The sequence below is a fragment of the Hemitrygon akajei genome, chromosome 23 (genome assembly GCF_048418815.1).
Source record: "Hemitrygon akajei chromosome 23, sHemAka1.3, whole genome shotgun sequence".
Taxonomy (NCBI): domain Eukaryota; kingdom Metazoa; phylum Chordata; class Chondrichthyes; order Myliobatiformes; family Dasyatidae; genus Hemitrygon; species Hemitrygon akajei.
Genome location: NC_133146.1, coordinates 15,190,426 through 15,203,899, shown reverse-complemented (window position 1 = coordinate 15,203,899; position 13,474 = coordinate 15,190,426). Strand labels below are relative to the sequence as shown.

The 13,474-nt window shown below is 45.7% G+C and overlaps 1 protein-coding gene across 1 annotated transcript in view; it reads left to right on the top strand.

The window, feature by feature from the left end:
- LOC140715191 (zinc finger matrin-type protein 4) overlaps positions 1-12,938 on the top strand; it is a 329,424-nt gene extending 316,486 nt beyond the window's left edge. Inside the window, exon 7 of the mRNA XM_073027030.1 lies at positions 12,317-12,938. Coding sequence (XP_072883131.1) covers positions 12,317-12,422 — 106 coding nt within the window. The 3' untranslated portion in view covers positions 12,423-12,938. The remainder of the gene's footprint in view (positions 1-12,316) is intronic.
- Positions 12,939-13,474: the final 536 nt, after the last annotated feature.

The following is a 13,474-nucleotide window of genomic DNA, read 5'->3' as shown; positions in this document are numbered from 1 at the left end:
TGCTTAAGAATGAAGGAAAGTTGAAAATGCTGGCTCTAAATCTATGCCAGAACTATCACCCTGATGCAGGTCTCGACCAGAAATGTGGGCTGTCACTTTGCCGCCACAGATGCTACCTGGTCCTCCCAGCAGGTTGTGGGGTTTTTTTTGCCCCAATTCCAGCCCCTGCGGTCTTCTGTTTCTCCCTGATTTCTACTGACTTCCACCTAGGAATGAACACCTCACATCATGATACCAAGCCAGGATTTACAGCTAAAACAGAGGAGAAAACTAAGGCACGGATCAAGGGAAAAGAAGATTTGCAGACTGCAGATAAATTTTAATATCAACAAATGAGTTTGAGGCACTTCGGTAGAGCAGAGACCTTGAAATCAAATGGAAAAGAGAAGGAAATAGATCAAGTGATACAAGCAAACAGATCATTAAAAGTATCATTGTAGCTTAGCAAAGTAATTAAAGTGATATCGCATTGCTGGAATTGATTCCAAAGAGTTAGAAATCAAAGATAGTGAAGGTTACATTGCACACAAAATGCTGCAGGAACTCAGCAGGTTGGGCAGCACCTATGGAGAGGAATAAGCAGATAATATTTCAGGCCAAGACCTTTCATCAGGACTGGAATGGAAGGGGGCAGAAGCCTGAAAGAGTAGAAGCTGGCAGCTAATAGGTGAGATAAGTGAGGGGCAAGGTGGGTGGATGAAGTAAGAAGCTGTGATATGATAGGTGGAAGAGGTAAAGGGCTGGAGAAGAGGGGATCTGACAGAAAGGTTCAGCTGAATAAAAGGAAGAAGGTGGGGAAACCAGAGGGAGGAGATGAGAGGGCCAGCAGAACTGTGGGGGAAAAAACAAAGAAAGGTTGAGGGGGTGTGAGGAAACAGAGGGGAGTGGCTTTCACCTGTCAAGAAATAAATATTCGCACCATCAAATTAGAGTCTAGCCAGAGTATCAGCTGTTACTCCTGCTGCCCATGTTTGGCCGCAGTTGAGGGGCAATGGACTGACATGTCGGTGTGGGAATGGGTAGTCAAGCTGCAAAGGGTGGATATTGGATGATCTTTTAAGGTGGACAGGGCAAAGGTTACTGCTTTCCATTCCAGGACATTAAAAATGTCCTCCTGTAAACAACAGGGTTTCCGTCCCTCTCCCATTGATGCTGTCCTCAGCCACATCTCCCCCATTTCCTGTACATCCTAACCCACCTCATCTTCCCACCCACTTAGTAATGATAGAATCCCTCTTGTCCTTACCTAACACTCCATCAGCCTCCACATCCAGCACGTTATCTCCGCAACTGCTGTCATCTCCAAACGGACCCCATCACTAAACATATCTTTACCTTCTACCCTCCCCCCTTCACCATTTTCTGCAGAGATCCCTCCCTCTGTGATTTCCTTGTTTATTCATCCCTCCTCACTAATCTCCCTCTTACCCCGGCAAGCAGCCTAAGTGCTACGCCTGCCCATTCACCTCCTCCCTTACCTCCATTCAGGGCCCCCCAAACATAGAAACATAGAAAATAGGTGCAGGAGTAGGCCATTCGGCCTTTCGAGCCTGCACCGCCATTCAGTATGATCATGGCTGATCATCCAACTCAGAACCCTGTACCTGCCTTCGCTCCATACCCCCTGATCCCTTTAGCCACAAGGGCCATATCTAACTTCCTCTTAAATATAGCCAATGAACCGGCCTTAACTGTTTCCTGTGGCAGAGAATTCCACAGATTCACCACTCTCTGTGAAGAAGTTTTTCCTCATCTCGGTCCTAAAAGGCTTCCCCTTTATCCTTAAACTGTGACCCCCTCGTTCTGGACTTCCCCAACATCGGAAACAATCTTTCTGCATCTAGCCTGTCCAATCCCTTTAGAATTTTATACGTTTCAATAAGATCCCCCCTCAGTCTTCTAAATTCCAGTGAGTATAAGCCTAGTCGATCCAGTCTTTCTTCATATGAAAGTCCTGCCATCCCAGGAATCAAGCTGGTGAACATTCTCTGTACTCCTTCTATGGCAAGAATGTCTTTCCTCAGATTAGGGGACCAAAACTGCATACAATATTCTAGGTGCAGTCTCACCAAGGCCTTGTACAACTGCAGTAGAACCTCCCTGCTCCTGTACTCCCTGCTCCTGTACTCAAATCCTTTTGCTACCATTTGCCTTTTTCACCGCCTGCTGTACCTGCATGCCCACCTTCAATGACTGGTGTACAATGACAACCAGGTCTCGTTGCATCTCCCCTTTTCCTAATCGGCCACCGTTCAGATAATAATCTGTTTTCCTGTTCTTGCAACCAAAGTGGATAACCTCACATTTATCTACATTAAATTGCATCTGCCATGAATTTGCCCACTCACCTAACCTATCCAAGTCACCCTGCATCCTCTTAGCATCCTCCTCACAGCTAACACCGCCGCCCAGCTTCGTGTCATCCACAAACTTGGAGATGCTGCATTTAATTCCCTCGTCTAAATCATTAATAAATATTGTAAACAACTGGGGTCCCAGCACTGAGCCTTGCGGTATCCCACTAGACACTGCCTGCCATTCTGAAAAGGTCCCGTTTACTCCCACTCTTTGCTTCCTGTCTGCCAACCAATTCTCTATCCACATCAATACCATACCCCCAATACCGTGTGCTCTAAGTTTGCACACTAATCTCCTGTGTGGGACCTTGTCAAAAGCCTTTTGAAAATCTAAGTATACCACATCCACTGACTCTCCCCTATCAACTCTACTAGTTACATCTTCAAAAAATTCTTTAAGATTCGTCAGACATGATTTTCCTTTCACAAATCCATGCTGACTTTGTCCGATGATTTCACCTCTTTCCAAATGTGCTGCATTTTCCCCACTACCGATGTCAGACTAACCGGTCTATAATTCCCCGGTTTCTCTCTCCCTCCTTTTTTAAAAAGTGGGGTTACGTTAGCCACCCTCCAATCCTCAGGAACTAATCCAGAATTTAAGGAGTTTTGAAAAATTATCACTAATGCATCCACTATTTCTTGGGCTACTTCCTTAAGCACTCTGGGATGCAGACCATCTGGCCCTGGGGATTTATCTGCCTTTAATCCCTTCAATTTACCTAACACAACTTCCCTATTAACATGTATTTCCCTCAGTTCCTCCATCTCACTAGACCCTCGGTCCCTTACTATTTCCGGAAGATTATTTATGTCCTCCTTAGTGAAGACAGAACCAAAGTAGTTATTCAATTGGTCTGCCATGTCTTTGTTCCCTATGATCAATTCACCTGTTTCTGACTGTAAAGGACCTACATTTGTCTTGACCAATCTTTTTCTTTTCACGTATCTATAAAAGCTTTTACAGTCAGTTTTTATGTTCCCTGCCAACTTTCTCTCATAATCTTTTTTCCCTTTCCTAATTAAGCCCTTTGTCTTCCTCTGCTGGTCTCTGAATTTCTCCCAGTCCTCAAGTGTGTCGCTTTTTTTTGCTAATTTATACGTTTCTTCTTTGGACTTGATACTATCCCTAATTTCCCTTGTCAGCCACAGGTGCACTACCTTCCCTGGTTTATTCTTTTGCCGAACTGGGATGAACAATTGTTGTAGTTCATCCATGCGATCTTTAAACACTTGCCATTGCATATCCACCATCAACCCTTTAAGTATTATTTGCCAGTTTATCTTAGCTAATTCACGTCTCATACCTTCAAAGTTACCCTTCTTTAAGTTCAGAACCTTTGTTTCTGAATTAACTATGTCACTCTCCATCTTAATGAAGAATTCCACCATATTATGGTCACTCTTTCCCAAGGGGCCTCGCACGACAAGATTGCTAACTAACCCTTCCTCATTGCTCAATTCCCAATCTAGAATGGCCTGCTCTCTAGTTGGTTCCTCGACATGTTGGTTCAGAAAACCATCCCGCAAACATTCCAAGAAATCCTCTTCCTCAGCACCCTTACCAATTTGGTTCACCCAATCTATATGTAGATTGAAGTCACCCATTATAACTACTGTTCCTTTATTGCACACATTTCTAATTTCCTGTTTAATGCCATCCCCAACCTCACTACTACTGTTAGGTGGCCTGTACACAACTCCCACCAGTGTTTTCTGCCCCTTAGTGTTATGCAGCTCTACTACCCATATCGATTCCACATCCTCCAGGCTAATGTCCTTCCTTTCTATTGCGTTAATCTCCTCTCTAACCAGCAATGCTACCCCACCTCCTTTTCTTTCCTGTCTATCCCTCCTGAATATTGAATATCCCTGGATGTTGAGCTCCCATCCTTGGTCACCCTGGAGCCATGTCTCTGTGATCCCAACTATATCATATTCATTAATAACTATCTGTACTTTCAATTCATCCACCTTGTTAGGAATGCTCCTCGCATTGACACGCAAAGCCTTCAGGCTTGTTTTTACAACACTCTTAGCCCTTATACAATTATGTTGAAAAGTGGCTCGTTTTGCTTTTTGCCCTGGATTTGCCTGCCTGCCACTTTTACTTTTCACCTTACTACTTTTTGCTTCTACCCTCATTTTACACCCCTCTGTCTCTCTGCACTTGTTCCCATCCCCCTGCCACATTAGTTTAAATCCTCCTGAACAGCAGTAGCAAACGCTCCCCCTAGGACATTGGTTCCAGTCCAGCCCAGGTGCAGACTGTCCTGTTTATACCGGTCCCACCTCCCCCAGAACTGGTTCCAATGCCCCAGAAATTTGAATCCCTCCCCCTTGCACCATTTTTCAAGCCACGTATTCATCTGAAATATCCTCCTATTTCTACTCTGACTAGCACGTGGCACTGGTAGTAATCCAGAGATTATTACCTTTGTGGTCCTACTTTTTAGTTTATGTCCTAACTCCCTAAATTCACCTTGTAGGACCTCATCCCGTTTTTTACCTATATTGTTGGTACCTATGTGCACCACGACCACTGGCTGTTCACCCTCCCATTCCAGAATGTCTTGCAGCTGCTCAGAGACATCCTTGACCCTTGTACCAGGGAGGCAACATACCATCCTGGAGTCTCGTTTGCGGCCGCAGAAACACCTATCTATTCCCCTTACAATCGAATCCCCTATCACTATAGCTCTCCCACTCCTTTTCCTTCCCTCCTGTGCCGCAGAGCCACCCATGGTGCCATGAACTCGGCTGCTGCTGCCTTCCCCTGATGAGACATCTCCCCCAACAGTATCTAAAACAGTATATCTGTTTAGGAGGGAGATGACCTCAGGGGACTCCTGCACTACCTGCCTACTGCTACGCTGTCTAGTGGCCACCCCTTCCCTTTCTGCCTGTGTAGCCTTTACCTGCAGTGTGGCCAACTCACTGAACGTGCTGTTCACGACTTTCTCAGCATCACGGATGCTCCAGTATGAATCCAATTGCAGCTCCAGACGCTCAATGCGGTCTGCCAGAAGCTGCAGTTGGACACACTTCCTGCACACATAGTCGTCAGGGACACTGGAAGTATCCCTGATTTCCCACATGCTGCAGGATGAACAAACCACGGGGCCCATCTCAGCTGCCATAACCTACCCAATACTTGCCTCAACTTTTAAAACTTTCTCCTTTGAAAGGAACTTACCCAGCCTTACCTCACTTGGAGTGAAGCTAGTCCTCAGCCTCTTCTCGTCAAAGCCTCTCGAGTCAAAGAGGCTTCACTGGCCCGCCCACTCACTCACTGGCTGCTTTCCACAGGCCGCACCGCTTGAGGTAACCCTCTATTTATTTGTTTGAGCTTTTCAAACTGCTTGGTCACCTGACCTTGATTGCTCAATCAGCTGCTTTCTGCTGAGTTATTCAAACCTTGATTGACTTGATTGCACAGTCCAACTGCCAAAACTACCAGAATCTCTCGAGTCAAAGCCTCAGATCTCCACTCCTTCACTGGCCCACTCACTCACTGGCCGCTTTCCAGGCGAGGCAACACTTCGCCTGTGAATCTGCTGGGATTGTCTGTTGTGTCCGGTGCTCGCAATGCAGCCTCCTCTACATTGGTGAGGTCCATCATAAGTTGGGGGACTGTCAAACACCTCCATTCCATCTGCCATAAGCAGGACTTCCTGTTGGTCGAACATTTTAATTCCCATTCAGACGTGTCAGTCCATGGCCTCCTCTTCTACCACCCTCAGGGTGGAGGAGCAAGACCTTATATTCCATCTGGATACCCATTGTGGCATGAATATCAAAGTCTTCTTCCAGTAAACAAATCCCCTCCCCCCACCTTCCTCTATTCCCCACTTGTCACCTGGCTATTACTTTCCCCTGGGTCCTCTCCTCCTTCCCTCCTCCTCTGGTCCACTCTCCTCTCCCACCAGATTCTTTCTTCTCCAGCCGTTGACCTTTCCCACCCACCTAGCCTCACCTATCACCTCCCAAACCTTTTTTATTCTGGCGTCTTCTCCCTTCCTTCTCATTCCCGAAGGAGGAACTTGGCCCAAAAACGTCAACTATCTATTCACTTCCATAAATGCTGCCTGATCTGCAGAGTTCAATTTGTGTGTGTTGCTTTGCATTTCCAGCATCTGCAGACTTCCGTGTTTACATTTAACTAGTATAGGGGAAGCACGGCGGTGCAGAAAGTAGAACTACTGCCTCACTGCTCCAGGGATCTGGGTTCAATCCCAACCCTGGTGTTGTCTGTGTGGAGTTTGCTCCATCTGACCATCTGGGTTTCCCCTGGGTGCTCCAGTCTTCTCCCACATCCCAAAGACCTGTGTGTGTCAGTAGGCTAACTGGGCACAGTAAATTGCCCCTAGTGTGTTTGCGAGAGGTAGAATCTGGGGGGAGCTGATGGGAATGAAGGTTACAGGGACGACTAGTAGGGCTTCTCCCTTTCCTTTCGAGTCCTGATGAAGGGTCTCAGCCTGAAACGTCGACTGTTTACTCTTTTCCATAGACGCTGTCTGGCCTGCTGAGTTCCTCCAGCATTTTGTGTGTGTTGCTTTGGATTTCCAGCATCTGCAGATTTTGTCGTGTTTACAATTAGTCGGGGATAGGATAGACTCCAGAAATGGCACAATCTGAATGGGCTGAATGGCCTCGTATGCCATCATGGGAATATGGAACCTGCGAGACACCCTGACTCTGTTCTGTAAACTAAACAGGGAAGCAGTGGGGGACATTTGGAAAAGATTTACATGAACACTCACAGAAATGAGAGATCATTAATCTTGGGAAAGAGCAAACAAGTCATTTTTCTTTAAAATAAGATGTAAATTGGAAAATTGGTTTATTATTGTATGTACAGAGGCATAGTGAAAATCTAGTTCATACGGATGAATTTATTACACGGAACACTGAGGTAAGGCGAGGGAAAACAATAACAGAATGCAGAATAAAATGCTACAGTTGCAGAGGAATTGTAGAACAGGCAGACAGTAAGGTGCAAGGCCATGACAAGGTATACTGTGAGGGGAAGAATCCAATTTATCAGCATGGACTAAATGGGCCAAAGGGCCTCTTTCTGTGCTGTAGTGCTCTGTGACTCTATAACATATTTTGGTCCATTAACTTTCTCCAGAAATTAATTATTTAGCAGTATCAACTCCTCGATCCCTGTACATTATGGATGTAGATGGTGAGGTAACCTTTAAGCTAATACAGTTTTCAAGCACAACCGTTGTCTTTGATTATGTTGGCTACCTTACTGAGTCAGCGAGAAGTGTAGACAGAGTCCGTGAAGGTGTCACCAAACACGCATATCCAGATGCCTAATTGGGTATGCAAGTTCAAGTTTAATTGTCAGTCAATCAAACAAAACAGTGTTCCTCTGGCAACACACCCCCAAAATGTTGGGGGAGCTCAGCAGGTCAGGCAGCATCTATGGAAATGAATGAACAGTGGACGTTGTGGTAATATCACTCTATGTGGTGTGTGTGAGCTATTGATATTGTGTTGTCCACCTACACTACAACACAGAAAACAGGCCATTTGGCCTTTCTAGTCTGTGCTGAAACTTTATTCCGCTAGTCCCATTGACCTGCACCCAGTCCATAAACCTCCAGACCTCTCCCATCCATGTATCTGTCCAACTTATTCTTAAAACTTAAGAGTGAGCCCACACTTACCATGTCAGATTGCAGCTCTTTCCACACTCCCACCACTCTCTGAGTGAAGAAGTTCCCCCTAATGTTCCCCCTAAACCTTTTCCCTTTCACCCTAAAGCCGCGTCTTCTCGTATTTATCTCTCCTAATCTAAGTGGAAAGCACCTAATCACATTTACTCTGTCTATACCCCTCATAATTTTGTAAACCTCTATCAAATCTCCCCTCATTCTTCTACGCTCCAAGGAATAAAGTCCTAGCCTGTTCAGTCTTTCCCTGTAACTCAAACTCCTGAAGACCTGGCAACGTCCTAGTAAATCTTCTCTGCACTCTTTCAATCTTACGGATATCCCTCCTATAGTTACGTGACCAGAACGTCACACAATACTCCAAATTTGGCCTCACCAATGTCTTATGCAGCCTCACCATAACGTCCCAACTCCTATACTCAATACTTTGATTTATGAATGCCAGGATGCCAAAAGCCTTCTTTACAACCCTGTCTACTTGTGATGCCACTTTCAGGGAATTATGTATCTGAACTCCCAGATCCCTTTGTTCCTCCGCACTCCTCAGTGCCCTATCATTTACCTTAATCTGTCCTTCCAAAATGCAACACCCCACACTTGTCTGCGTTAAATTCCATCTGCCATTTTCTGGCCCATTTTTCCAGTTGGTTATCTTATCTTAGAAAGGATATGCTCAAACTGGAGAGCGTTCAAAGGAGGTTCACAAAAATGTTTCCAGGTTTAAACGTCTTGTCACATGAGGAGTGTTTGATGGCTCTGGGCCTGAATTCACTGGAATTCAGAAGAATGAGGGGTGACCTCATTGAAACCTATCGAATGGTGAAAGGCCTTGATACAGTGGATGTGGAGAGGATGCTACCTTTTGTGGGAGAGTCTAAGACCAGAGGACACAGCCTCAAAATAGAGGGGCGTCCTTTTCAAACGGAGGTGAGGAGGAATTTCTTTAGCAAGAAAATGATGAATCTGTGGAATTCTTTGCCACAGGCAGCTGTGGAGGCCAAATCTTTATGTATATTTAGTGCAGAGATCGATAGATTCTTGGTTATCAGGGCATGAAGGGATACAGGGGGAAGGCAGTAGATTGGGGCTGAGAGGGAAAATGGATCAGCCATGATGAAATGGAGGAGAAGGCTTGATGGCCAAGTGGCCTAATTCTGCTCATATATCTTATGGTCTTTGGGCCCTTCATTTGTAACTTTCCCGGTATATGTCACAAATGGTGGGGGGCGGGGAGGTGACGGAGACCCCATTGATCCTCTAGGTGGTTTTTTCTATCCTCTGTAGCGTCTTGCGGTCCGATGCCTTGCAGCCTCTATATCAACACAATGATGCAGCCAGACAGGACACTCGGTGGTGCCTCCGTAGAAAGTTGTTAGAATGAGGACGGGAAGCCTTGGATGCCTCAGTCTCGCCAGAAAGTGTGGACGGTGCTGTGCCTTCCTGACTAGTGAGGTGGTCTTGTGGGTCCAGGTTACACAAAGGAACTTCGTGCTCTTCACTCTCTCCGCGGCCGTGTCTTACAGTCCAGCGCCCTGCAGCTTCTGTACCACACGAAGCACACAGAATTGCAGAGATTCTCCAGTCTTTGAAAGAACACACCTCAGCATTATATAACTGGCTCCTTATTTTGCAGCCATGTCCCTTTGTTCGAGTCCCAAGTCAACTACAAGCTGAGTTTATTGCTGCGTCGTCAAGTGCGGCGAGGTACACATACAATGAAAAGCTTGGCAGCAGCATCACAGGCACAGACAACACACAGAACATGTGTTATACATCAATTATGCAAGACAGTAAAGAGAGACAGAAAAAAAGACAACAATGCAAGTGAAGAGACACAGCCTGAGACAAACACCAGAGATTCTGCAGATGCTGTAGATCTCGAGCAAAGCACATGAAATGCTGGAGGAACTCAACAAGTCAGGCAGCATCTATGGAGGGGAGTAAACAGTCGACAGTTTCCTCAGGACATGCGAAGAAGGGGAAGAAGCCAGAGTAAGGTGGGGGAAGGGGACGGAGTACAAACTGGGAAGAGGTAGGTGAAACCAGCTGACAGGAATAAAGTAAGGTGCTGGGAGGTGTCAAAGGTGAAGGACTGAAGATTAAGGGATTATCTTCAGTCAGAGCCAAATCGATGTCAGTGCTAGAGGTAGCACTCTAGTGGTAGAGGTAGCTAGAGGAAGAGCGAGCTTGATTTCAACACTTGAGTTTGGATAGGGACGTGGATAGTAAGGGCATAGAGGGCAATGGTTGATGAGAGCAAGCAGTTTAAATGGTTAAATGCTGAGGTGAGGTTAGGGCCTGTGTTGGTTGCTTCAAGAATCTGATGTAGCAGCTGAGACAAGCCAGTGGTGTTGCTGAGGTTAGGGTTAGGGTTGTGTAGGATTAGGTAGGACTCTCCCACCAATGGAAACATCTCTATAAAATTACAACTCTGGTTAGACCAGACTTGGAGTATTGTGTTCAGTTCTGGTCACCTCAATATAGGAAGGATGTGGAAGTGTTAGAGAGGGTGCAGAAGAGATTTACCAGGGTGCTTCCTGGATTGGAGAGCAAGTCCTAAGGTTGAATAACCTAGGGCTTTACCCTTTGGAGCGAAGGAGAATGAGAAGTGACTTAACAGAGGTGTACAAGATGATAAGAGGCATAAAGCAAAATTGGACAGCCAGAGACATTATCCAAAGGGTGGAAATCATTAATATAAGGATACATAATTTCAAGATGAATGGAGGAAAGTATAGAGGGATGTCAGAGATAGCTCTTTTACACAGTTATCAGTATAAGGAACACGCTGCCAAGGGTGGTGTAGAGAGTAGATACACTAGGAGCATTTAAGATTCTCCTAGAGAGTACATGGATGAAAAAAAAATACAGAACTGTATGTGAGGGAAGGGTTAGATTGACCGTAGAGTTGGTTAAAAGGTCAAAGGGCCTGTACTGTGCTGTACTGTTCTATGTTCTATCTCAGCACATACCCTGTTAAGCCCCTCAGGATCTGATACATTAGAATAAAGTCATCCCTCATTCTTCCAAACTCTAATGAAGACTGGGCCAAGCTGCCTGGCCTCCCCCGGACAGCGAGACCTGAACCTTTCGCCTCCTGACTCGGAGATAGGTGTGGAACTTCAGGTAGTAATGAGGACAGGACGCGTGCCAGATGCTGAGAATCCTTAACGATGGATGCCGCCTTCATAAGCACTGCAGGATTCTGCAGACAGTGGTGCGGACAGCCCAACGCATCTGTATTTGTGAACTTCCCACGATTCAGGACATTTACAAAGACAGGTGTGAAAAAAGAGCCCGAAGGATCATTGGGGATGCAAGTCACCCCAACCACAATCTATTCCAGCTGCTACCATCTGGGAAACAGGAACGCAGCATAAAAGCCAGGACCAACAGGCTCTGGGAGAGCTTCTTCCACCAGGCCGTCAGACTGATTAACTCACGCTGATTTGACTGTATTTCTATGTTACATTGACTGTTCTATTTATTATAAATTACTATGATTGCACATTGCACATTTAGACGGAGACGTAATGTAAAGATGTAAGAAATAAAGTCAATTCAATGTCCTTGATAGTGAGAAGGGTTGTGCCCATGATGGAGCGGGCTGAGTTTGCAGCTCTCTGCAGCAATTTTATCTGATTGGAATTAGAATTGGTTTATTATGTACTAAGACATAGTGAAAAGCTTAGTTTTGCAATCATCTATACAGAGAATTTTGAAAGATAAATGCAGTAAGGTAGTACAAAGGGAAAAACTACAACAGAATAAAGAGTTAGAGTCACAGAGAAAGTGCAGTGCAGGCAGTAAGCTACAAGGGCTATAACGAGATAAAGATAACGAGGTCCCTCATTGAGGATGGCCTTGGTCTACACGCTTGGAGACCACGTCAGGGTAGATTAGGAGTTAATGTAATGTTATACAGCGCCATCGACGGGAAGATCAAGTTCACTTCCACCACTGTCCGTAAGGAATTTGTACATTCTCTCCGTGACCACGTGGGCTTCCTCCCACGTTTCAAAGATGTACGGGTTAGAGTTAGTAGGTTGTGGGCGTCAATATTGGTGCTGGAAGCATGGCCACACTTTCAGTCTGCCCCCAGCACGATCCTCAGACTGCTTTCTGTTGGTCGTAGACACAAACGATACATTTCACTGTATGCTTCAATATCCATGTGACAAATTATTCAAGCTAATCTACTGGGAGGGCTGCCCATTGTAATCTTCTCCCACCTCCGTTAACCCCCCCACCCCTCTGCTTTCTGTGTTCCAGCCTCAAACAGCGGCAGTGGGAGACACCTCTTACTATCGACAAGGGTCCAGAGCAATCACCTTACCCCGGTGAAGAAGGACAGGAATCCTGTTCCGCCTCTCGATGACAGCCCAGCCCAGGACAGCTTCCTCTCAACGGCAGTGATGGAACACGAGGGGTGACACACTCCAGAAACAGAGGGGCAGGGGCGGGATGTTATGGGATGATGTCCGGCCGAAGGTCGAATCAACGAGACTAAACAATCTTTAATTTATGTGTGCTGGTGAGATGTATCACAATCATTACTCGTCTTTTTCTGGTGAACTAAACCATCAACATGATAAACCAATCTTTTATATCAATGTTTCTAAAGAGAGACTCAGCAACCATCTTGCTGTGTGTAGGATTACTATGACATCAAGAATCTCCAGGTTACACAAGTATTAGGCCACGGCCCATCCTGCTTGTGCCAGCTCTTTGCAGGACCTATCCGATGAGTTCTGCTTTTCACCAGTCAGCTGCTAACTTTTCCTTCCTTGTCCACAGATGTATCACTGCCTCTTTGGGCAATGAGTTCCAGATCGAAGTCCCCACCTGCGTCAAAAAATGCATCTCTTTAGCAGTTGAGGCAATTATTTGAAGTTTGTGGCATCTGATTACTGGGCTCTGGCCAGGGTACTTTCTATTGAAGGCAGAATGGACAGGGCATGGTGTGAGTTCAGTATTCATGCCTAGAGTTCTATCCAACTGAATGGAAAGAGTATCTAAGTATCTGTGGTAGAGTTTCCTAAAGATGCCACCTCAATATCATCAGGAGCTGTGAAAGTAAATGGCTATGGACTATTGAGTTTTTGACAAGGTGACGAGAGAGATTGACGAAGGTAGGGCAGAGGATGTTGTCTACATGGATTTTAGTAAGGTGTTTGACAAAAATCCTTGTGGGAGGTTAATCCAGAAGATTAAGATGCAAAGGGTCTGCAGGAATCCTTAACAGTGTTGCTGAGCAGAGAGATCTTGGGATGCAAGTTCATAGCTCCTTGAAGGTGGCTACACAGGTCAATAAGGTGGTTAAGAAGGCTTATGGAATGCTTGCTTTTATTAGTCGAGCTGCTGAGTTCAAAAGTCAAGAGGTTATGTTGCAGCTTTATAGGACTCTGGTTAGGCTACAACTGGAGGATT